At 36.5% G+C, this 26,069-nt stretch overlaps 1 protein-coding gene across 1 annotated transcript in view; it reads left to right on the forward strand.

The window, feature by feature from the left end:
• The window catches only part of PKHD1L1 (PKHD1 like 1), a 147,041-nt gene that overhangs the window by 48,361 nt on the left and 72,611 nt on the right, over nucleotides 1–26,069 (forward strand). The window contains exons 30-46 of the mRNA XM_039254390.1: nucleotides 1,347–1,479; nucleotides 2,213–2,408; nucleotides 4,514–4,656; nucleotides 5,067–5,171; nucleotides 5,889–6,077; nucleotides 6,853–7,023; nucleotides 8,034–8,257; nucleotides 9,003–9,987; nucleotides 12,962–13,210; nucleotides 13,869–14,018; nucleotides 15,666–15,840; nucleotides 16,835–16,991; nucleotides 17,630–17,786; nucleotides 19,390–19,469; nucleotides 19,932–20,061; nucleotides 21,616–21,745; nucleotides 25,076–25,317. Coding sequence (XP_039110321.1) covers nucleotides 1,347–1,479; nucleotides 2,213–2,408; nucleotides 4,514–4,656; nucleotides 5,067–5,171; nucleotides 5,889–6,077; nucleotides 6,853–7,023; nucleotides 8,034–8,257; nucleotides 9,003–9,987; nucleotides 12,962–13,210; nucleotides 13,869–14,018; nucleotides 15,666–15,840; nucleotides 16,835–16,991; nucleotides 17,630–17,786; nucleotides 19,390–19,469; nucleotides 19,932–20,061; nucleotides 21,616–21,745; nucleotides 25,076–25,317 — 3,616 coding nt within the window. The remainder of the gene's footprint in view (nucleotides 1–1,346; nucleotides 1,480–2,212; nucleotides 2,409–4,513; nucleotides 4,657–5,066; nucleotides 5,172–5,888; nucleotides 6,078–6,852; nucleotides 7,024–8,033; nucleotides 8,258–9,002; nucleotides 9,988–12,961; nucleotides 13,211–13,868; nucleotides 14,019–15,665; nucleotides 15,841–16,834; nucleotides 16,992–17,629; nucleotides 17,787–19,389; nucleotides 19,470–19,931; nucleotides 20,062–21,615; nucleotides 21,746–25,075; nucleotides 25,318–26,069) is intronic.

Genomic DNA, 26,069 nt, shown 5'->3' on the forward strand with positions numbered 1-26,069 from the left:
TCAAAAATGAATAAATGTTAAAAATTTTTTAAAAAGTAGAAACAAAGTAAAAATTAGGTAGAGTGAGGAGAGGCTGTCAGAATAGTTTCACAGAAAAATAGATGGCCTATCAGAGCTTGAAGGATGAAAGCGAATTGATCAGGTAAATCCAAGTATGAAAAAACCTTAGCACTAACAGTCTAAAAAAATTCAGAGAAGCAAATCTTTTTTTAAAGTAATATATGTTTTAAAAGTGTTGAAGTTTCAGTTTGTTGATAGTAAATAAATAAATCTAATACCAAAAACAAAAAAACAGAAAAACACCTCCATGTGAAGTTCCTAATGGAATATTGCATCTTAGCACCAATCATTGTTCTTTATATTAAAAAACAGTGTTTAAGTTTAAACCAAGACTCATGTTTGTTTATTATGTGTACAAGGATGGTGAATATGGTAATTAATATTAAAAAATTTAGCAGACTAAGCTAGGGTATATTATGTAGCTAAAATCTGTAGGAAGAATAAATTAGAGCATGTGTTGTACTGAATGATGATGAGAATCTAGAGGATAGGGTAGGTGAAAACATTGTTTAAATTTGTCTGTTACCTAAAGGCAGAGTGCACATTAAGCAAGTACTCCATGCTGGAAAAACTGTTTTTCCCAGTTGGGAAGTGTACAGGTGAGAGAGCACCAAACATTTTTCTTAGGGCTACAAGTGTTAGTCTTGGATTCTGAATCTAAGTCAACAAAAGATATAATAATGTGATCTGTCAGTGAAGAGGAATAAAAAATTATATATTAGTGTATTTTAAGAGCAACATGTCAAAACTTTTAGTATCTTATGCTTTATGAATTTAAAAGAATCACTTGTCCAGAGCATCTTAACTATATTGCAGAGCCCTTAGGAATCCAATAATACAGATGTATTTAAGCTGGACATAATTACCCTCAAAACCACTACATCATATACTTTTATCTAAAACATTAAAGCTGAATTGGACACCACAAGTTTCTAAATGTCTGAAAACTGATTCTAATTCACAACTTTGAAACAAAACATCTTCAGCAGTTGATTTAAAAAGATTTTTTAATGTTTTATTTATTTTTGAGAGAGAGAGAGAGACAGAGTGAGCAGGGGAGGGTCAGAGAGAGAGGGAGACACAGAATTAGAAGCAGGCTCCAGGCTCTGAGCTGTCAGCACAGAGCCTGACGCAGGGCTCGAGCCGTAAGTCAGACACACTTAACCGACTGAGCCACCCAGGCGCCCCTTCAGCAGTTTATTTTGAGTGGTTCTAGTTGTTTTTAGCCATCAGATTTCTTCAACTCAACATTGAATATTTTCTAATTTTTTTTCTTATTATTTCAGAGAACTGAGGGTACATTTGATATTTCAGTTATTACCAATGGATTTCAAACCACAGCAAAGGATGCTTATAGTTACAATTGTTTGCAGACTCCAGTTATAACTGATTTTAGTCCAAAAGTACGAACAATACTAGGTAAGGAAAATTTTAATAAAAACAGTCATTTGACATGTACATGAAAGATGTATATACAAGATATGTATTTGTAAGATATATGTATGTATATGTCACATATATATATGTAAACTATTTCTAGAAAGGTTTTGGAAGTATAGTTTCTCCTGCAATTGTTTCTTTTAATATTTATTTTTGAGAGAGAGAGGGAGGAAAATCAAGCGTGCATGGGGTAGGGGCAGAAAGAGAGGGGGACAGAGGATCCAAAGTGGGCTCTGTGCTGACAGCAAAGAGTCTAATGCAGGGCTCAAACTCACGAACTGCAAGATCATGATCTCAGCCAAAGTAGGACACTTAACCAACTGAGCCACCCAGGTGCCTCTGCAGTTGTTTCTTAAAGCAAAACCAGCCACAAGTTTTATTAGGTCAGTCTATTTATTATTTCACTTGGCACATGTGTGATAAGGAGAGAAATATTAAGTTTTTAAGAAAGTACTTTGCCATCTTTTTCCCCTGTGAAAAAATTAAAGATGAATTTTATCTCCACATGGCAGCTATCAGTTCTTGCACTGATTTTTCTTTGCCTCTGCAGTGTTAGGATTTCTTAAATCTGGTAAAAGATAAGAAATGAGTTTGTTTACTTAATATGCAAATTTTATGTCACATAGTAAGTTCATTTGCTTAATATGCAAATTTATGCCATATAAAAAGTGGAATCTTCTTGTAAAACCTTTATTCTCTTTTAAAATAATAGGAGAAGTTAATTTAACAGTTAAGGGTTATAACTTTGGAAATGAACTCACACAAAACGTGGAGGTGTATGTTGGAGGAAGACCCTGCCAGATCTTTCACCGGAATTTCACAGATATAAGATGTCTTTTGCCCAAGCTGTCTCCTGGAAAACATGATATCTACGTAGAAGTCAGAAACTGGGGTTTTGCATCAACAAGGTATAGTAATGACCATAAACTCGTGGGGTTGTGGAACCCAAGGGGCTAATTGCTTTGGGATAATAAAACAAGTAGTCATTAATCTAATATTTGCAGTTGCTTTCTTAACCCATCTCTATCTCCTTTTGCAAAAGATTCTGAAAATATCTCATAAAGTACAATATGTGCTTAGTTTTGAGAACAATTCAGATTAGGTTGTAAGATTTCTCTGTAGAATTAGATTTATGTATATATCACATAATTTTCATTCATTTTGGATATACTTACCGAGCAGTTAGTTACTTGCTCAGTGCTGAATTCACAGTGCAGAATAAGAGGGACATGTCCTCTGCCGTTAAGAATACCCACAATTTTGTTGGGGAGGCAATACCCAAACAGATCCCATCAGTGACTTAATTATAAGTGTGGAAAAGGCTATGAATAAGAGGTCTCAGGTCTCTAAGAGCACATCGTAGAGAACACTTTTTCCTGAGGGACAGGAAAGCACTCTCTAAAAGGTGACAATTAAGCCAAGGTGCTGGCTTGGTAGGTGCTGGCCATCTAAAGGAGAGGATGGAGAGAATCATTCTTTGGTTTTTTCCTGTAGGTAACTGTTCACTATTTTCTTCCTGGAAGCTGTTTGTTAAAATTTTAAAGTAAAATTTTAGTGCTGGCCTAAAGAAAGTACTGATTTAGAATACTTAGAAAAAGATGAAACTGAAATTTAGGAATTTAACAAAAATGCAGGTAAAGCTGATGTCAGAGTAGGAGGAGAGATTATCTCAGTAGAATCTTGAGGTGAAGTAGATGAGCAACAGCAACCATGAGCAGGCCCCAGAACTACATCAGCTCTTTGATTCCCAGGGCAGAGCTCACATGGGCTATAGAAGAGCGGCTGCTTTGTGCTTTGGCGTGATGGACAGAATGAATAGAAGTGATAGCATACAAATAAGGCATTTCACTGGCAGTTTAAGAAATACCAATCCAGGGACACCTGGGTGGCTCAGTGGTTGAGCGTCCAACTCTTCATTTCAGCTCAGGTCATGATCCCAGGGTCGCGGGATTGAGCCCCGCGTTGGTCTCTGCACTGGGCGTGGAGCCTGCTTAAGATTCTCTCTAGTGCCCTTTGCCCCTCTCCCCTCACCTCTTTTCAAATAAATAAATAAATAAATAAAAATTTAAAAAGACATAGCAATTCAGTTATACAGAGGAAGTGAAATAAAAGTTAATACAAAGACTCATTTTAGTTATGGTGAGAGCTGGGATGTAGGAATCTACTTCTATATATCAGGTCAAAACAGCATGACTTCCTAGGAGACACACTGTCTGGACCAAAGCAAGACAAATTTAAAACTCTCTCATTGAAATAGTGGGGAGGGAGATCATGACAAGCTTCGAAGATACATAGAATAATAATAAATTCAAATTAGTTGCATAAAACTTTAAAAAATTTTTTAAATTTTTTATTTTTTTGAGAGAAAGAGCGAGAGAGAGAGAGAGAGAGAGCGCACACAAGTAGAGGAGGGGCAGAGAGAGAGGAGACACAGAATCTGAAGCAGGCTCAAAACCCATGAATGGTGAGATCATGACCTGAGCCAAAGTCAGATGCTTAACCAACTGAGCCACCCAGGCACTCCTATTTCTTAAATAAAATGTATGGAATTTCATTTCTGTTCTCTTACAGTTAATGAATGCTGCCTTTATATTTTACTCTAATGAATAAAATATTTTAAAAGACATCACGTATTCCTTGTGACCTCAGTTCTTATAACCATATTTATTTCACAGTATTTTAAGATCCTCCATCTCAAATTATTCTGCCATGGGATTTTCAGAAATCTAATTTTCATTGTTAGGGAAAAACTATTATATATATATATTATGATTATATATATAGTACATTGTTACATATACTATATGTTATTATTATTGTATATACACACAGATGCAGACCATCCAATGAAATTAAGGCCATGATAATTATCAAATTATCTAGTTTGAAAAAGTAATGTCTAATTAAATACTCAACTACTTCCTCTTCTGAAATGAATCATATCCTAATGAGAGTTTAGTAATAGGATACCATGGAAAAGTCACTGAAGCATCTGCCAATTTTTTATTTGCAGAGATAAGTTAAATGCTTCTATACAGTATATTTTGGAAGTGACGACCATGTTTCCACAGAGAGGCTCTTTATATGGTGGAACTGAAATCACTATTCTGGGTTTCGGGTTTAGCACAATACCGACTGAGAACACTGTGCTCTTAGGTAAGAATTTCATCCTCACTGAAGAGCATTATCACTTTTTCTCGCTGTAAAGGATGTGCTTATAGGTGTGGAGTTATTACACAAATACTCTTCAGTCATGAAAACGTTATTTTTCTATTAGCGTATAAAAGGTTAAGTGTCTTTGGTTAAGGTAGTAAAGTGAATCTGAATAACTGTTTTTGATTTTAATAAGTATTTTACATTTAATGCATTATAAAACACTTTAAAAAGCTAAGGTCTCTGTTATAAAAATAATCAATACTCAAACATAACTCTCAGAAAAGTATCAAAGATCCTGCTACATAATGTGGAGTTTTTGTAGCGACTTGACTGTTTACTACTTACACTTCATCTCTATATTTTACAAAAAATATTTGAGAAAAAATTTCCCCCATCTTTTTTCTTTCTAGGGTCCTTCCATTGCAGTGTGATTTCATCATCAGAAAATGTAATAAAATGTGTTCTTCATTCAACAGGGAATACATTTAGGATTACCAACAGTGGAGAAGATTCAGGTATCAGCCAACGTTTATATATTGTAAATAGTGGAAGCACTTTACCCTGAAATTGATTTCATTTTATTTAGGTACTTGAAAGTATTCAGAGAATAAGTATTGCTATTTCTTTCTATAATTTCTCAATAATTTGTCTATACTTTATCCCTCTGACCCAGGGGGCCACATATAGAATGCATCAGTGGTAGACTTTAGTCTTAAAGGCTAGACTACAATTGCCTAATGAGGAATCGCCAGTCGATTTTACTGCAGTCCTGAACTTACTGAGCCTCTGTTGTTTATTATTGGTTATAGGTTTCAAAATAAATATTCAAATTAGAATTATATAGATTTTTGCATGCCTCAATGCCTGAGAAAATTCTTATGTTTAAAGAATTGACCATAGCTTTAAAAGAATATTCCATGTGACATTCCTGAACAACTTGTTATTGAATTTCTGATTTTTTTCAAATTTTTTCTTGATCATCAGTTTTGGAAGTGTATGTTAATTTTTTTCCTTAGCTTCTCATCTCATGATCTTACTTTCCATTATTTCTGTTTATTTTTGTTATGTGTCTAAATTATGCACATACAAAATTTAGTATGTTAACTTAAAAGCGTTTTTTTTTTTTTTTGCTAGTAGCAGTATAAAAATGCAATACTTTCAAAGACAATTATTAACAATTTTTACTCATTTTCCTTTTTTCCTTTAAAATGTATCTCAATTCTTGCTCCCAGTACATGGATTAGGTTATGCCTGGTCACCATCAGTCTTAAATGTATCTGTGGGAGATACAGTGACGTGGCATTGGCAAGCGCATCCATTTCTTAAGGGAATAGGATATAGGGTTTTCTCTGTATCCAGTCCTGGAAGTGTAATTTATGATGGCAAAGGATTTACCAATGGAAAAGAAAAATCTGCATCAGGTATGTTTCTGCTTTGTTGCATTTTGTGTCATGCTTCTTTTTCCTAGATATAATAAAAAGATACTATTAACTTTAAAATACTTTTGCATAAATAATATGTTGCAAATGCACAAATGATTTATTTGACATTGTATTGCTACAGTAAAAATACTACAAACTTATAAACCTATTATAAGTGAATATAAATAAAGTATTTTACACATCAGAGATGAGTTCTGATATCAGAAATGTCTTTATTCAATCTGGAATAATCAACCGATTGAAAAAAAATATTGAAATAAGCAAAATACAAAGAAAATTAGAGTTTGTGTTTTAATCACACCAGCCTGGTAGCAAGTAACAAAGTTCTGTTGATTGGAATCAACCTTAAAATCAGTATGTCTCCTAGAACAACTCAGTGTAAAGTGTCCTGTTAGACTGTCTGTTTTGTGATCTATCTATATCAGTTTGAACTTTTTCTCATAAACACAAAGTATTATTTATTTTTCAATGAATGTTGAGTTATTCTTTAAAATTTAGTAAAATATGCCAGACTGGACGTGGTTTTCTAGAAAAATTAATGCTGGATCTTGTCTTCCTGGAATGTAATTTCATTATGCAAAATAGTTCTTTTATAGTCAGTGAATCCTTTTTTACTGCATCCTGTTGAACTATCACGTGCATGAAAAATAAGAAACCTGTCATCTGCATGTGTGTTTGAATGATCATTTGAAACTTATTTATGAGGATGCATTAATTGCTTGTATTTATTACGTACAATCTTATTTTATGGCAGGTTCATTTTCTTACCAATTTACTTCACCTGGAATCCATTATTATAGCAGCGGGTATGTTGATGAGTCTCGCTCTATTTTTCTCCAAGGAGTCATTAATGTTTTACCAGCTGAAACCAGACACATTCCCCTGCACCTGTTTGTGGGTAGTACTGAAGCTACATATGCTCCAGGTAAGAGGGTTAAAGATGGAAACTCTGGGGGCGCCTGGGTGGCTCAGTCAGTTAAGCGTCCAACTTTGGCTCAGGTCATGATCTCACAGTTTGTGAGTTCAAGCCCCGCGTCGGGCTCTGTGCTGACAGCCAGCTCAAAGCCTGGAGCCTGTTTCAGATTCTGTATCTCTCTCTCTCTCTCTCTCTGACCCTCCCCTGCTCACGCTTTCTTTCTCTCTCTCTCAGAAATAAAAAAAAAAATTAAAAAAGATGGAAATTCTGTCACTGCAGTGACCCACGGTGTGTGTGACCTCTCTGGAGGAAGAGGCAGATGACTAGTTCTAACACTGCTTCTGTCTCTGACCAACCACATGACCTTGGATAAATCTGTACTGTTCTAAGACTGGAATTTGTTCTATAAAATGAGGCCCATGTTAATGTTGTCCTGCCATATTCTTCCAGAATCCTTGGGTGCCTCAAATGAGAAGTAGTTCTGACACCCTGAGGGAGCCTGCGTGGCTCAATCAGTTGAGCATCCAAGTCTTAACTTCAGCTCAGGTCATGATCTCACAGTTTGTGGGTTCCAGCCCCATGTAGGGCTCTGTGCTGACAGTGCAGAGTCTACTTGGGCTCTCTCTCTCTCTTTTTTTCTCTCTGTCCCCCACCCCCACCCCGGCTCTCTCTCTCGAAATAAAAATATAAACTTAAAAAAAACTAAAAAATAAAGTTCCAACTCTCTGTATGTGCCCCAAAATATATGAAAAGTGAAATGATGTTATTGTTTTATTTTCCCTGTAGGATCTGGCTTTAGAAAAATTGAAAAATAAATTAATTTTATATTCACTTTTCTCTCTTTACTGTACTGTCTTTGTCCAGATCTTTATTTTAACTTTGTACTGCTTGAGCCCCCCTTGTCATTAAAACAAAAGAAAGTTTTAATGGAATATAAAATAAAGAGTAATGCATTCTGAAAACAGATCTTGTTTTAGAATATTTATACATGACTTACAGGAAGTTCTTTTTGTCTAAAGGAGCTGCGAGTTTGCACTTGGGGAGCTCTGGGGCAGACTGCGTAGCAACAGAACCCCTGTGTGGCCTGAACAATACCGGGGTTAAAAATTCAAATAGATTGGTCTTTGAGCTTTCAAGTTGTTTTTCGCCATCTATAAACAACATTAGTCCTTCTGCCGGAACACTACATGAATTAATAACAATTACTGGACGTGGCTTCAGTAATCTCACATGTGCTAATAAGGTAAGATTATAACAATCTCTATTTTATACTGTATACTCAGTAAAAGGAAAATATTTCATCCATAACCTCATAAGGTAGTTCCTAACAGCTTTATTGCAATATAATTCATATACCATACAATTCACCCATTTAAAGTGCATAATTCAAGAGCTTTTAGTACATTCACAGAATTGTGTATCCATCTCCAAACTCAATTTTAGAACATTTCACCCCAAAAAGGAACCCTTAACCCTTAGACATTACCCTCAACCTTTCCAACCCTCCATCCCTAAACAACTATTAATCTACTTTCTGTCTTTATGGACTTCCCTATTCTTGACCATTTTTATAAACAGAATAATGTATGTGGTCATTTGTGACCAGCTTTATTCACTTAGTGTAATGTTTTCAAGGTTCATCTACATTGTACCATGTTTATCAGTGCTTCATTTTTTTTTTGCGGCTGAATAATATCCCATTATATAATATACACAATGTATTTATCCATTTATCAGTTCATGGGCATTTAGATTGTTTTTACCTTTTCGACTATTATGAATAATGTAGCTATGACCATTCATGTATGGTCATAATTTAGTTTTAAGATTGATCCAAGAGATGCTTTAATCAGCCCCCCCAAATTAGTTTTATGAAGAAAAAAGTTTGCACATGATTATATTTTTAAAATTCAGTTGCTGTCAATATAAAATTTAAGTTCATACTACAGTAATGTATCCACTTGTTTCCGTATTCATTTTCCTTTCAGGTTACAATTGGTAGCCACCCCTGTATTGTGGAAGAAAGTAGTGATAATTCCATTACTTGTCGTATTGACCCTCAAAACTCAATGGACGTTGGCATCAGGGAAATTGTCACATTAACTGTCTACAACTTGGGCACTGCTCTCAACACACTGTCCAGTGAATTTGATGGGCGGTTTGTACTTTTGCCGAACATCAACATGGTGCTGCCAAATGCAGGATCAACTAGAGGAATGACCAGAGTGACCATCCAAGGCTCTGGATTTGCAGGCTCTTCTGCAGGTGCAGAAGTCTATATGGGTCATTTGCCATGTAAAGTTCTGTCTGTAAGTTACACAGCCATTGAGTGTGAAACATCCCCTGCTCCCCAACAGCTGGTGAAAGTGGGTCTTCTAATACATGGAGTGCCTGCCCAGTGCCAGGGGAGCTGCAGCTTTTCGTACTTAGAAAGCATCACTGCTTTTGTAACAAGAATCTTACCAAACTCCATCAAAGGACCTGTAGAAGTTCTTATTGAAGGAGGTGGTTTTGGTACTGCCTTGAAAGACATTGCTGTTTTCATTGGAAACCAGCAGGTCAGAGCAATAGATGTTAATGACAATAACATTACTGTGCTGGTGAGCCCTCTCCCAGCTGGACTTCATCCTCTTAGTGTTGTGGTGGGAAGTAAAGGCGCGGCCCTGGGAACCCTTACCGTTAGCAGCCCCGCTGTTGCATCTGTCACACCCACTTCTGGAAGCGTGGCTGGTGGAACCACTTTGGTGATCACAGGAAATGGGTTCTATCCAGGCAATACCACAGTCACTGTTGGGGATGAACCTTGTGAAATTGTTTCTGTCAACCCCAGTGAAGTCCGCTGCAGTACCCAGGCAGGGACGGCGGGGAACGCCACATTGAAGATCTTTGTGAATGCAGTTGCTTATCCACCTCTGTCATTTATATATGCCTTGGAGGATACGCCGCTTCTCAGAGAAATAAATCCAAAGACAGGTACGCCAATACCTTCCTTTCATTGTCTTGATGTGGTATTATCAGTAATATTTATTAGTGTCAAAATGGAATAACGTTTATAAATGATTATTAAGATGTGTTCTTAGGCAATCCACATAAACCAGTTAATACATGGGATTTGAGTTCTGTGTAGTTTCCATTTTATAACTATGTTTTGCACATTCTTATGATAAAATTTTTAGTCAAATTCCAACTTCTATTTTGAAACAAAATCCTTTTTAACTTGACCTGACTTTCAAAGTGAGGAAGAAATAGATGGATATTTGTGAGTTAAATTGATAATTTATGTCATTAATGCTGGTATGGCACAGGAAGCAACTGTTAAAATTCAGAAGTAGGTGGTCTTACTAAACATTGAAAGTTTTTCTATGTAGTTTCCATGAAACTATAATCGAATACTAACTAGCTAACTCAACAGAGTTCTTTTTAAGAAGGTAATTGACCCATTCAGATGGAAAAAATATTATGAAATAAGTTTTGCTTTAGGATTTAGTATAACACATTTTTCTAAGCTAAGAATAGATAGTTTTCATAATTTTTGTCATTATTCTATGCTGTTTCTGATCATCTTCAGGGTGTTGGAATGCTTATCATCTACATAACGAATTCTGGAGAGGCAGCTGTAGTGTAATGGTGAGAACATGGCCTTGAAGCCTAGGTTCAAATCATGGTTTTTCTAGTTTATAGTGATACAACTTTGGACAAAGTTCTTTTAAATATGAGTTCCCTTATACATGCAAGTACCTTCCTGATAAGGTTAAATAAATTAATTCATATAATATAATTTAGAATGGTAACTTTAATAAGAAAATAATTAAATGTTAGCTTTTTTTTAAAAGGCTATTTGAAAATAGTCTTAAGTTTATATTACCAGAAGATGTGCCAGGTTTGGTTAAGATGTATTCTCTCCCTTCAAGAAGTTTGCTATTGAAATTTCCTTTGTTACATTAAGCTTTCTCATTGAGGAATTTTTAAAAAAGCAAACATTAATAATAGCAATAACATACTTTTCTCCCATGTATTTGTAATCATTGCAAATGATGAACTGGATATTGGCATATGTTTTTATTTCCATGAGCCATTTCTGTCCCATCTCTTTTCCTGAATGTCTCTTTCTTTAAAAAAAGAAAAGTTTATTTAAGGGCACCTGGGTGGCTCAGTCAGTTGAGCGTCTGACTTTGACTCAGGTCATGATCTCATAGTTTGTGAGTTGAAGTCCTACATCAGACTCTCTGTGGTCAGTGCAGAGCCTGCTTCAGATCCTGTCTCTTTGTCTCTCTTCCTCTCTGCCTCTTTCTCTGTCTCTCTGCCCCTCCCCCACTTACACTCTCTCAAAAATAAATAAAACATAAAAAAATAAAAGTAAAGTTTATTTATTTACTTTTAGAGAATGAGAGAAAGAGAGAGGTAGAGAGATGGGGAAAAAGAGAATCCCAAGCAACATGGGCTTCAAACTCTTGGAACCGTGAGATGATGACCTGAGTTGAAATCAAGAGTCAGATGCTTAACCGACTGAGCCACCCAGGTGCCCCTGAATGTCTCTTTCAAGCAATGTATTTGAAGTTACATAACTTGCAGACAAGTGAGAACTGAACTGCTTTATTTACTAAAGAGAAAAGGCAATGGATCAAACTTAGAACAATACTACCATTTGAAAGGTAAAAATGCTAGACAAAATTAAAAAATTAAGACTAAAAACTCATTTTTTGGCTTGTACATTTTTTAATGTCTTTTATTTATTTTTGAGAGAGAGATAGAGACAGCATGAGCAGGGGAGGGTCAGAGAGAGAGGGAGACACAGAATCTGAAGACAGGCTTCAGGCTCTGAGCTAGCTGTCAGCACAGAGCCCGACGTGGGGCTTGAACCCACGAACTGTGAGACTATGACCTGAGCCAAAGTCAGACACTTAACTGACTGAGCCATCCAGGCACCCCTAGCTTGTACTTAAAACTGTTCGTAGCATGATAGATCTCATTAATATCTGTGGTCTTTAAAATGATAATTCTCTAAATTAATTCCTTGTTTCTGTATTTACCAAGCATATATTGAAACTATTTATTAAGAAAAATAATCCATCCTCAAAAGAGGAAAGTACTAAAATATCAAGAAAGTACTAAAAATAAAAAATTTAAGCCTCGTTTATAAAATATACTCCAACTCACCATCCCTGCTCAGACATTCATATTTTTTAAGGCTATTTATTTATTTTGAGAGAGAGAGAAAGCAAGCGAGCATGAGCAGGTAAGGGGCTGAGAGAAAGGAAGAGAGAGAGAACTCCAAGCAGGTTCCACACTGTCAGTGCAAAGCCTGACATGGGTCTTGAACCCATGAACCACAAGATCATGACCTGAACCAAAACCAAGACTCAGACACAACCCACTGAGCCACCCAGGTGCCTCAGACATTCATACTTCTTAATTCTAAATCTTTTTTCTTCTATTTTCCCTTCTTCTGCAGTAGCCTGAATTAACATTAACATTAGTAATAGAGAACGCCTGGGTGGCTCAGTCGGTTAAGCGTCCGACTTTGGCTCAGGTCACAATCTCATGGTTCATGGGTTTGAGCCCCACGTTGGGCTATGTGCTGACTGCTAGCTCAGAGCCTGGAGCCTGTTTCAGATTCTGTGTCTCCCTCTCTCTCTGATCCTCCCCTGCTCATGGTGTCTCTCTCTCTCTCAGAAATAAATAAAACATTAAAAAAATTTTTTAAAAAGTAGCAGTAGAATAACAATGCACTGGAAAATAATGAATATTGAGATAATTTATAGTAAATATACTATAGATTGTAATATATGGTATAGCCAACCTTTGTATTTTGTTAATATTTATTTTAAGCTTTAAATTACTAGATATTATTTTGTTTACAGAAGTAATTAAGTGTATCTTTAAATGCATGTATAAGTGCTGGAATTTAGATATATTGTTTGGTTTGTCTTGTTTTTTTTTTTTTAAGGTCCACCAGGAACCCAAATTCAAATCACTGGATCTAATTTTGGTTTTGATGTCTTGGAAATTTCTGTGATGATAAACAATATCCAGTGTAATGTGACCATGGTCAACGATAACGTCCTTCAGTGTGTCGTTGGAGAGCATGCTGGTGGTACTTTTCCTGTCATGATGCATCATAAGACAAAAGGCTTTGCTGTGTCTACAGTTGTGTTTGAGTACCCACTCGCTATTCAGAATATTCACCCAAGCCAAGGTAGCCATGAATGTGTAGGAGCCTATAAATATTTTATATTGTTTCAGTAAATACGTAATCTTATTTAGAAAATAGTATTCTTATAACACTGCTGAGATTCGTAGTTCCTATAACCCATTAAAATAGTCTGTTTATCCATCAAATAAGCATGTGCATATATCAATCACTTCAAAATATTCATTTACAGCCTATATTTCTCTTAGTCTTACATAGTTTTATAAAATCATATTTAGACGTCACCAACCTATAATTACAAATACATAAATATTTTTTTCTATTTGAAAGTTACTTTAGTGGTTAAAAACCTTAAGAAGGTTTAACCAATGCTCTTCTAATTAAATAGTAATTTTATTTTATTTATTTTACATTTATGTTTTGACTACTCTCTTTGAGATCTCTGGTGAGTAAAATTTTGGTTCCTAGAAGTAGTTGAAATCAATGACAGGATGTAGTGTTTACTCAGTAAAGGTTTTAAAATACTACCATCAAAAGAGATTCTGTTGCCTTAATATAGTATATACTATATGATTTCAGTTCTAAGAATCATTTCATTTATTGTAATTTACTTCCGTTTCAGGTTTTAAAATATATACACAGAGGAGGTTTTTTTTTTTTTTTTTCATTAGCTGTATTTTTCCCTTTTATATTTCTTTACTAGGGAGCTTCGGTGGTGGTCAGACCATGACTGTGACAGGCACCGGGTTTAATGCACAAACCTCAACTATATTAGTATGTGGCTCAGAATGTGCAGTTGACAGGCTTAAATCCAACCGCACAACTCTATTATGTAAAATTCCACATCATAATGGTAAGTAGTCAGAAAAAAGAATGGCAGTCTTTGAGAAATAGTAATGTTAAAGAAATTAGAGTCTAAATTTCTTCCTCCAAGTTTTGGGGACATTGAATCACCTTTATGACTGTCCTGACTTTAAATAATTTCTGTAGAACTTTGTTTTCTAAGTTTATATTTCTTCCAAGATTCATAACATTTGGGCTAGATTGAATTGTTTATAATAAATTGTGGTTTTTTTAGTTTATCACATAAACTGAGCATGCTAAATGGAGGACACATTTTTAATTCCTATTGAACTATTAGATTTCCATTAAAGACAGGATAGTATGAGTGTAAACCCTGGTAATGCATTGCCAAGATTCAAACCCAAGGTGTTTCTTTAGACAGGTTATTAACTTTTCTGTGTCTCAGTTTCCTCATCTGCAAACTGAGAATAATCACATTTGCCTACTTTTTGGATTATTGTAAGGCTTAATCAGTTAATGTACGTAAAGTGGATGGAATGATATCTGAAACATGATATGTGATTTGCTGCTGTTATTATTATTATTACTCTTATTTGTTTTTATTTAGTGGTTAAGAACCCGGCTCTCAGGAGCCCCTGAATGTCATTTTGCCACTTACTGTGTCACCTCAACTAAATAGCTGAACTCTGTTTCAGTTTATCCATCTATTAAATGGAGATATTATTAACCCTAATTCTTGGGTTATTGTGCTCTTGTGAAGTTTAAACATCTGGAATTTTAAGTACACAAGAAATTGTCCAGTGAAATTTAAGATGAAACAAAAGGAATGCTCTGGGTGAATAAAAAAAAAATGGTTTGTATGCATTTTAAAAAAGCATGAACAAAATTTAATGAAGTCTTTACAAACATTTTTACTTCTTTTCTGACTTCTTTTTTTAATGTTTATTTTTGAGAGAGAGAGAAATAGAGAGAGAAAGACAGAGTCCAAGTGGGGGAGGGCCCTAGGGAGAGGGAGACACAGAATCTGAAGCAACTCCAGGCTCTGAGCTGTCAGCACAGAGCCTGACGTGGGGCTAGAACCCACAAGCAGTGAGATCATGACCTGAGGTGAAGTCGGACGCTTAACCAACTGAGCCACCCAAGCGCCCCCTGACTTCTTAAAGAATATTGAAGAAAATATAACATTTTTATGAATGAGCTTATTTATCATTTCAGTATCAGTTTATATGCTGACTTAAAAAAATGCAGCCATGTTGTCAAGATTTGTCCAGGTTTTTGAGGTTATCTGCACACCAGCTCCGCTTCCTCTCTGTATACTTTCATACCCGTGTCTGTGGTTTTGCTTCTCCTGGCTCGTTTCTGGCCGTCACTCCCTGCTGCTGTCAGCCTGCGCGCCTCAGCGGTTCTCCCTTCCTTCCTGCTCTGATTTGCACTGTCGCATCCTCCAGGGCTGGAAACCTACACAGGGAGGTTTGTAGCATCGTCTGCAGTAAGAGGCTTCAAGAAAGGATCTAAGGGGTTTTCCTTTTGACAATGTACATGAACTTTGAGATGTTTGAGTCTTATTATTTGAAAAATAACCTGTGTATATTGGAAGTGATTTCAGGAAAAGGAACATGTTATTGAAAATAGGACTTTGGGGAATGAGTAAGGGCCTGATGGCAGAACTCTCCTCAGTTCAATCCTCTTCTCATAGGCAGAGGACCTGAGCAAGTCTGTGAAGTGAGTGTGGTCAATGGGAAGGATATGTCACAGTCCACGACCCCTTTTATGTATGCCATGTCACTGACTCCGCTCGTCACTGAAATATCTCCCAAGAGAGGCAGTACAGCAGGGGGCACCAGGCTTACAGTCACGGGATCAGGCTTCAGGTACTGTCTTCACACACATACATCAGTGTGTACAAGTTCAAGCCATCACTCCTCCTTTCTCCTAGGTAAGGACGGTACTTAAATATACTCACGCAGTGTGTACCCGTCTGCTCAGAAGTCATGCTTGAGGCACATCCTAGTCCTAACAGCTAACATTTATCAACTCCTTACTCCATGTTAGGCAACTTCCTACCCCACAGAAACTTCCTGCCTTACCCTCTCTGAGATATTTTTATCCCATTTTATGCTTAGGAGACTGAAATTAGAGAGTTTAAATAACTTGCCCCAAATCCTAGTCAGACCCCAAGTATAAATCACATGTTGTTTTGTTTACCCCACTATCTCATCACCAACCATGATCTGCTTCTTTGGGTTGATGAAACATGTCTTCATACATCATGTCCATTTCATTGTAAGTGGCCGGATTCCTTCTTCCTGAACAGATTCATTATTTGGTTCAAATTTATGGATTTCACTGTTATTATTCTTCAGGAGGATAAGGCTGATTTCAAAACTGCAGATCATTTAAATCCTGGAAGGCAATTTTAATTTCTCAAGTACTTAATTTCTCAAGACCTTGGACGTGAATTTTTACTTGGATATTAAATTCTAAAGTCTTTGAATTTGGTGAAAATATCACATAAACAAAAGGATCCCTGAAAATCTCTTACAAAAGTGGCTCTTTAGAGACCAACAAAGATTCTTTCAATAAATTGAACCCAGGCAATTTTTCTCCCAACTCTGGAATGCCTGCTAATTTGTATAGCTTTATGTTCTGTCTTCTTAATCTTGTTTACTTTTTTTCTCAACACATAGTTTGAAGACTTACTATTGAAAAAAGTGTCAGTCTGCACTTTGATGGATCATAGAGTAAGATCATTATATTTGCAATAGTGCATATCATTAATAGGGTTTGACAATGTGACCTATTGGGACCATGACCAATTTGAGGGAAAAAAGTCAATGTTTTGCCCCCCCCACCCTTTTCTTACAGTGAAAACTTGCAGGATGTTCTCATCACCATAGCTGAAGCCAAATGTGACATTGAGTATTCCAACAAGACGTATATCATCTGTATGACTGATGCCCACACCCCTTCAGGGTGGGCTCCAGTGCATGTCAACATCAGAAGCAGTGGCATGGCCAAACTGGTAAATTGCTGTTGAGTATAATAAAGATAGCAATAGTAAAATAGAAAAAAAAGGAGAAATAGAAGACATTATGGGAGATGAAGTAATTGGTAATGGACTTTTTACTCTGTTAATGTCTCCAAAAAATAACTGAGATGTAACTATACTAAATTTAAAGTAACATGTTTTTGTTGCTTGTTACTAATATTTTATGATTTCAGGTTTTTACTTATCTGGATTGTGGGCTAATTGGTAATTGATTTTCACTTTATAATTATTATTAAACCAACAGACAGCTATGACGTATCTTAAGTAGATTACACTTGGGGCACTTGGGTGGCTCAGTGGGTTAAGTGTCCAACTTTGACTCAGGTCATGATCCCACGATCATGTGGAGTGGGAGCCCCACTCTGTGCGGACAGCTCAGAGCCTGGTTCCCACTTCAGATTCTGTGTCTCCTCTTTCTGCTCCTCCCTGGCTTGCGCTCTCTCTCTCTCTCTCAAAAATAAAGACTTAAAAATTAAAAAAAAATAAAGTAGATTATATTTTATATTAGAGATGAAAATGTTTCCTCATTGAGCTTTCTTCTTATTTGAGAAGTTGAATGAGTAATTCTGATAAAACCTCTCAGTTTAAAAGCTTCTTATGTTTTATTACAGGATGATGCTGACTTCCTGTATGTTGATGCTTGGTCTTCCAACTTCTCATGGGGAGGAAAATCTCCCCCAGAGGAAGGGGCTCTAGTTGTTATCACTAAAGGACAGACAATTTTGCTGGATCAAAATACACCGATTCTGAAAATGTTGCTTATTCAGGGTAAATTTCTGAAAATCTGCTTATTAGATTCTGTCTATAGAATATTTCTTGAAGAAAATCTAATTAAAACTCATGATTATGAATATCCATAGTGGTGTGATGTTTTTAATGCAGTATGGAATACTGTGTCCTTTAAATTGTGGTATGCCATTATTTAGTGTGTTGTAGCCAAAAAATTTTGATGAAATGGAATAGGAAATTTCGGAGTGTCTTGCATTCTTATGGTTAAGCATCTTCTAAAGTTAAATGTTGTTTTGTGAAACTTCTGTTTCAATAATAATGTACCTGCATGTGCCTGTGCCTCTCCATGTGTGGTGAATTACAGCAGTGAAAGGTATTTCCATTCAGAAAAAAACTGGTATAGTGGGTCCCAGGGGTTATAAAATCAGAGAGACTTGCTAAATTCTATACTAAATGACCACCCCAAACTCCCATTGGGTGCCAGGCTGTGATTCTCACCTTTGTCTTTGAACTTGCTTTCATTGTACTTGGGTGTCTCTCTGCTTCTTGATATTCTGTTATTAGTTTAGAAGATGAAATAACCAGAACTGTTACAACTGCATGTAAAAGAAACAATGTTTGACAAGAGTTAAATGCTTTGGGCTTTCAGGTATAAACTTTGCCATGATGGCTTTAGCTACTCAAAGACTTTTGTATTTCATTTTTGTTTTAACTTCCGGGATAATAGTGTGTTTCAGTTATTTGAAGTTATTAACTGTTGCACCTTTGGATAAGTAAAGTTCTACTGCTCACAAATTTATATCAGTCTCATAAAAATATATCTCAGCACATTCTTTAATAATGCTAATCAGGCTATAGGTGTTGCTAGTGCAAATTAGTGGATAGGAGTTCAGAGCTAATGTCAGCATTATAATGATTTCTATAAAAATGGTTTTCTTTAATTTTTACATTTTATTTTATTTTATTTTTAGAGAGAGAGGGGCAGAGGGGGAGAGAAAGAGAATCTCAAGCAGAATCCATGCTCAGCGTAGAGCCTAATGCAGGGCTTTCTCCCACAACCCTGGGATTGTGACCTGAGCTTAAATCAAGAGCTGGACGCTCAACTGATTGAGCCACCCATACACCCCTAATTTTAATTATTTCTGGCCTTAATTTATATTTTGAATACTTGTGTTTATAGAACATGTAGCTGCACTATTTAAAAGCATAGAAAATAACAATGGTCAAGGGAAAAAAATCTGCCTAGGGATTTAATTTTCTACCAACTCCTGGGTCTTGCCTGAAATTTTTATAGTTTATATTGCTAAAGAACTGAAGCTAAAGTGACATGCATAGTGATAGCAGATAAGAATAAGAAATTAGAAGTGGCTCCGTCTCTTAAGTGTCTGACTTCGGCTCTGGTCGTGATCTGCAGTTTGTGAGTTTGAGCCCCACATTAGACTCTCTGAAGTCAGTAGAGAGCCTGCTTTCTCTGTCTCCCTTTCTCTCTGCCCCTTCCCCAATCACATCCATGCACACTCTTTCTCTCAAAAATAAATAAACATTTAAAAAAGAATAAGAAATTAAAATGTTGTATATAATTTAATAAATAGCTATTAATAATAATTTTCTTTGTTATGTTTCAAAATTGTATAATTCATAGGTGGAACTCTAATATTTGATGAAGCTGACATTGAACTCCAAGCAGAAAATATTCTAATTACAGACGGAGGCATTCTTCAGGTATATGAGAGAACCTGATACGTAATCATTGCTAACCTCTCTCCATTCTTTGTAAAATACCATTTGTAAAATGGATAGTTAATTATAACAAGCTCTCACAAGTTTATCTTTACGTAGGTCTCTGTTACTAGTCTAAAGTCCTTTCTCTGGGAAAATGTTTTCCAGAGTATTCTTGTGCTTTTAATGGGAAGAGAATAGCATGCTATCATAGAGCCAAATTTTAAATGGAACAACAACAACAAAAAAATAGCTCTGAGACGTGGCTACAGTCAATCAGTATATGTTCCAGAGATCTTACAGAGTGTACTTGGCTGACTAGGAAATGTAAGGTTTATCTTTTGGAAGATAGATATTGATGACTGAGCAATCAAAACGTCTCAAAAGAAAGGGCTACTTTTAAGTGGTTAGACTGTGAATATTGACTTTTAACTTTCTGAATGATGGTTGTGAATTCCCTTGCAGATTGGGACAGAAGCATCCCCCTTTCAGCACAGGGCGGTCATTACTTTGCATGGGCACCTGCGATCTCCTGAGCTCCCAGTATATGGTGCCAAAACTCTGGCCGTGCGAGAGGGAATCCTGGATCTGCATGGTAGGGCAGCCAGAGGGCTCAGGGAAGTGGTCCAGGAGGTACTAGCCAGGAAACCAGAGATAACCCTCCTGACAACTCTAAACGAAAACTTGCCAAGCCCCTCCTGTCTTTATATATCCCCTCTTTGTTCCTCTTCATCTCTGCCCTCCCCTTATCCGGGCAGACCAGCCCTTCATACTACCAAGACTCATAACCCAGTCACTCCTGGGAACACCGCTCTGGGTCATCCCTACACTGTTCTGCTTATTCCTTTGTATGTGTTCTCACAACACCTTTTGCCTATTTTAGCGCTTAGCGGAGTACTGGTGATTATTACTGCTTTCATTTGTCTGTATAAAAAGGCATTAACTCCGGAAGCAGAAGGTTGTAACTTCTTATGTTTGTATTTTAAAATGGGCTCTTTTTAAAATATAAGTGTATAGCTGTACTTCTTTTTTTTTTTTTTTAATTTTTTTTTTAAATGTTTTATTTATTTCTAGGAGAGAGACAGCGTGAGCAGGGGAGGGTCAGAGAGAGAGGGAGTCACAGACTCTGAAACAGGCTCCAGGCTCTGAGCTGGCAGTCAGCACAGAGCCCGACGCGGGGCTCGAACCCACGAACCGCGAGATCATGACCTAAGCGAAAGTCGGACGCTTAACCGACTAAGCCACCCAGGCGCCCCTGTATAGCTGTACTTCTATATAGCTATATTATAGAAAATTATCAGCAAATAAAAATGATTATGATTATGTTTGAGGTATCAGGCTTACTTATTTAAAGGAAGCATGATATGAATCCTTTTTATATTAAAGTCTTCTATATTACAATAATCTGTTTCTTTCATAAATTTAGAATGTATAAACACGATCCCTATTATGATCGTAACTGTCATCCTGCATTGTACAAAATAAATATCCTAACATAATTTTCAGAAATTTACACATTTCATTTGTCTCTAGGTTATCAATTTAAGCAACTTCTATCAACAATGGCAAAGGTAATAGGCCTCTGCTCATTTTAACAATAGTAAGACACCACATTTATATTGTGTTTTTGTAAAGATGATTGTTTTAAATGGAGTATATCATTGCAGAAGGATCTTTTTTAGTTTTATAGACCCACACATGTTATCATAACTTAATTGTTATTTTTATAAAGTGAACATGCTAAATATTTCTTTTTCTTTTTTGAGAAAGGCGTAAAATGCCAAGGTAAAATGAGCCTTTTCAAAATTGATTCAATTCAGGCAAATATTAAAAATACATAAAGCTCTCACTAGGCAAGAAAACACATCTTTAGAAATACTCAGTTTGTGGATGCCTGGGTGCCTCAGTCAGTTAAGCGTCCGACTTTGGCTCAGGTCACCATCTCATGGTACATGAGTTTGAGCCCCATGTCAGGCTCTGTGCTGACAGCTCAGAGCCTGGAACCTGCTTCAGATTCTGTGTCTCCCTCTCTCTCTGCCCCTACCCTGCTTGCGCTTTGTCAATCTCTCTCTTTCTCAAAAATAAATAAACATTAATTTAAAAATTAAAAATAAAAGAAAGAAATACTCAGTTTGTCTGTTGGCTCCAGGTCAGCCGGTTTCTGTGATCTGGACTCGTCTGGCTCATACGGCAAAGGCCGGGGAAAGGACATTGATTTTACAAGAAGCAGTAACTTGGAAACCAGGAGATAAGATTGTAATCGCAAGCACAGGTCACAGGTATGATGTCTTCTGGGCATGATAACTTTGATTTACAACAGAGATATTTTTTAACTCTGCAAAAGAGGGATAATCCAGAAGGTCTACAGCTATTCGATTTAAATTTGAAACCTCTAATAAAGAAATATAAATGGCCAAGTATGTACTTGCTAAATATTAACATTAGATTGAACACCAGTGTGTTGTTTTCACTGATTAATTTACAATAGGATAAAGTGTAAATCTGAACCTACAAAATGTATAGTAATGAAATATTTTAGTTGTTTTCCATGGTTAGATTCCCATGTAAGATTTTGCTTGAAAAAAAGCATTCTGCTATTAAGTCATTTAGAAACTCTGACTTAGAGCTTTAGCTAAATACATTAATAAATGCAAAAATGTAAATGAGCTGGTTTATTTGAGGTCACCAAAGAACACGGTGTCAAGCTGCAAGAGAACTCGTTAGTATCTTATAGTTCTAGTAGTGGTTCCCAGGGAGCAAGATTGTTAGTAATGATTGAGTCAAAGAGAAGAAATTAAAGAGATTAAATCAAAGAGAAGATTGAGTGATGATTAACATGACCTTTTGCATATCTGACATTTTACAATTGAAACGGCTTATGACCCTTAATTCTACTTAATTATATATATTAGCAAACAAGAAGCAAAAAGAATAAAAATAATATAGCTACACCAAGAATATTGGCGGGGAAAGTGAGCAAGAGGAACTTTATTTTTGTTTCATTGTTCAAATTATGGGTAATAGCAAAATTGGATACGGTCGTGCTTCTCAGGTAACAAGTAGTAATTTATGATAAGAAACGGCTAAATTATGTTAAGGTTGTGACTCAAGTTAGAATTAAAATTCAAGATGGCATTTTGAGTTTGCCATTCTCCAAGTTAAAAATAGACTTGCAGATGTTAGGAACAGTTAAATATATACTTAGCTTTATAAGTGCCCTTTTTTTCCCTGGCCTTTGGAAGAAATTCTAATTATATAATGGCAAAATAAAAAGCAGCAAAATGACAGGGCTTCCTAATAGAATAGAAAGTTCTTGTTTATAGCTTTTCTGTATGAAATAAAAGGTTAAGTTTACAATTTAGCTTAGGGATATTTAATTTGAAGGAACAAAAATTAAGAAGTTTCCCACCAAACTTAACTCATTGTTTACTATTTCATTCATAGATTGTATTTGAGAATTTGTAAAGCAAGTGTTTGAGAAAACAGCTTCTAAAATTAGTCAGCCTGGACCCCCTTCCCAGCAGTACCACTTGTCAGGCCTGCAGTCATGGCGTTTCATCTCTCTGTGCTTCAGCAAAACTAGAACGCTAGTAGTATCTATGTCGTTGTTATTGTAAGAATTAAATGAGTATGTGTAGGCACTTAAAGTGGAATAGGCTCAAAGTATTATTACAAAGGACTACAAAGTGTGTTTGGGTGCACATAACATACAAAAATGCTTTGTAGAACCTTCTTTTCTGAAGAAATCTATGTATTAGCTGAATCCAAGAGAATTTGGGAAAGGCCAGCCTAAATCCCTTTTCTGTATCTCCTAGGCAATCATATGCTGCTGATACACCCTTAGCTCGAGTATCGCTAATCCTCACCTCCCCATGGCTTCCTTTCCCCACAATTCCTTCCCTGAGTCTCTTGTACTTGTGGCTTTCTCTATCCACTCACTATCTTGAAAAACTACTTTATTCTCTTATCTTTTCTAGCTGTTTTCATCTTGTTCAAAAAAAATTACTAATTTGCTTAAATATTATGCCCATTTCTCTCATTGCATTTTTGTTACCCATTTTTTTCCCTAAGCCCTTACATTGTAGTTTTGATCTTTACAAAAACTTTCCTAGTGACTTTCTGACTATCAGTATCCATGACTTCCTGCACATTACCAGGTTCTTTGGGTTCTGCCCTTGAAATGTCTCTTCTATCAGCTTTCCCTGCTCTTAGTTTAATTTAGACTCTGTCCCTCATACCTAGAATATTACATCACCTTCCTATCTGGGCTCCACTCCTCTCTTTTTCTCCCCTCTCTAATTCATTCTACATTAATTTGTTCAATCATTCGAACACTGTTATTGAGTTGTGACAGGTACTGTACTAAGTGCTCAGCATACAAAATGACTTAGCCTCTGGGGGCCTTACCTGCAGGAGCAGCCAGGTAGTGGAAAGGACAGAGAAGCAGACAGGAGAGCTGCAGCAGCCATGACGGGCCTGTAGTGGGGCACTGGTGAGCACTGCCAGAGGATGAGGCACAGTGTACTGGGAATCCAGAAGAAAGGCTGGGAAAGTTGAGAGAGGTGTCTTTTTACCTAGTTCACATGTGACATTGTCATTTGCTGGTATTTAAAAGAGAAAAAAGACTTGCTAAGGGAGAGAAGAGTCAAAAGGAAAGGTCAGGAAGACACAGAAATAACTCCCCGTAAGTTACCTCTGTTGACAGCACCGATCACACACTTCAGTAGATGATATACAACCTGCCATGGAAACGCATGTCTCCATAAAGTCAGGGGTACTTTCTACTTGGCCTCCTTTGCTCTGTGCCTAGAAAACCAGCTAGACACTCAATAAGTGTTTGCTGAATGACTGAAACACCCCCAATTCCAGCCACAGTGAAAGGATCTATCACTTTCATAATATACTCGTTCATGTGTTGAGTATCTAGCTGGTTTTCTACGTGAATGAGTATATTATAGAAGTGATAGGTCTTTTCACTGTGGCTGGAATTGGCGGTATTTTGAAGAAGTGGTAGAAATGAGACCTCATATACTTTCCCTCAGTCTTTTCTTTTCCCTCTTCAGGAACTTCCAATGGCTTCCCTTTGTAAGGGCTTATCAACCTCAGCACTACTGACACTTTGGACCTGACAAGTCTTTCTTGTGTGGGGCAGACCCGTGTATTATAGAACGTTTAGAAATATCCATGGCCACTCCCCACTATATGCCAGTAGGACCCCCCCCCCATTTATGACAACCAAAAATGTGTCCAGGCATTGCCAAATATCTTCTGGGTAGATATAATCATTCTCAGTTGAGGACCACTGAGTGTGATCTTCAAAGTTATAAATGAATAGCTCGTGTGAATATAGGAATTAGTATAGTTCTCTAAACAGCTGCAACACTTGGAAAATATTTATTTAATTGAAATCCATTTGTAAAATTTACTCAGTTACTCTAAGAAAGAGTTAAACACCATTTTCAAATTCCTCTTCATTCAGAATATTGTAAGACATTAAAAAATTTTCTAGTTTACAGATGGCGTGTTCAAAGAACATAAAACGAATGCATTAAACCAAGATTATGTTGATTTAGATTCATTTGGAAAGCTTTTTGTTGAAATTTTTACAGACACAGTCAACGAGAGAATGAAAAACGGACCATTGCATCCGTATCTGCTGATGGCACGAACGTAGTGCTGACTGACCCGCTGAACTACACACACTTAGGAATCACTGTCACACTCCCTGACGGAACTCTGTTTGAAGCAAGAGCAGAAGTGGGAATTCTTACAAGGAATATTTTAATAAGAGGATCTGATACTATGGAGTGGAATCACAAAATTCCAGCATGTCCTGATGGATTTGACACTGGTAATTCAACCCTAGTGTGTCAGCTTAAATTGTTTCCAGACATTGCAAAAATGTTCCCTGGGAGAAAAATCACCCCCAGTTGAAAACTGTTGGACTAGGTTGTGCTCTAGTAATAAATAAGCCTCAAATGGCTGTGGTTTAAAATGAGAAAAGTTATTTCTCACTCATGCTGCGTGTGTCCAATATGCTCATTGTAATGATTCTAGAACATAAGCTGATGGGAACTCCACCTCAACACAGGCCCCTGTGATCTCTGGGACAGGGCAATGGGGTGGCCAGGGAGTCAAGCAATAGCAGTTAATTACTTTGGTCCTGAAGTGACATGGGTCTCTTCCACTCAAGTGTCATTAGAAATGATTCCATAGCTTACCACAGTTCTTAGATGTGTGCCTGTGTGTGCATGTGTATATAGATAGAGAGATGATAGATAGATAGATAGATAGATAGATAACTTTTATATGATTAATACCATTACAACCTGATATATAGTTAAATATTAACAAATAGTTTAAACATAGCCTTTTCTTCAATGAGTTATATTAGAAAAGCCTCTCTAGATTTAGTGTCAAATAACCTACATTATGATTCCAGTTTATGAAACCTAGTATCATCCTGTTTGAAATAAGAATATTTCCTGTTCTTCCCACTTACTGTAGTTATAGGAATGAGGTGACACTATGCATATTCTAGTGCTATATAAATGTAAGGTTTGCATTATGTTCATCTCTAAATCTTGGGACAAAGCTTCAAGA

This window comes from Hyaena hyaena, unplaced genomic scaffold, assembly GCF_003009895.1.
Source record: "Hyaena hyaena isolate Hyena2069 unplaced genomic scaffold, ASM300989v1 scaffold_482, whole genome shotgun sequence".
NCBI classification, from domain to species: domain Eukaryota; kingdom Metazoa; phylum Chordata; class Mammalia; order Carnivora; family Hyaenidae; genus Hyaena; species Hyaena hyaena.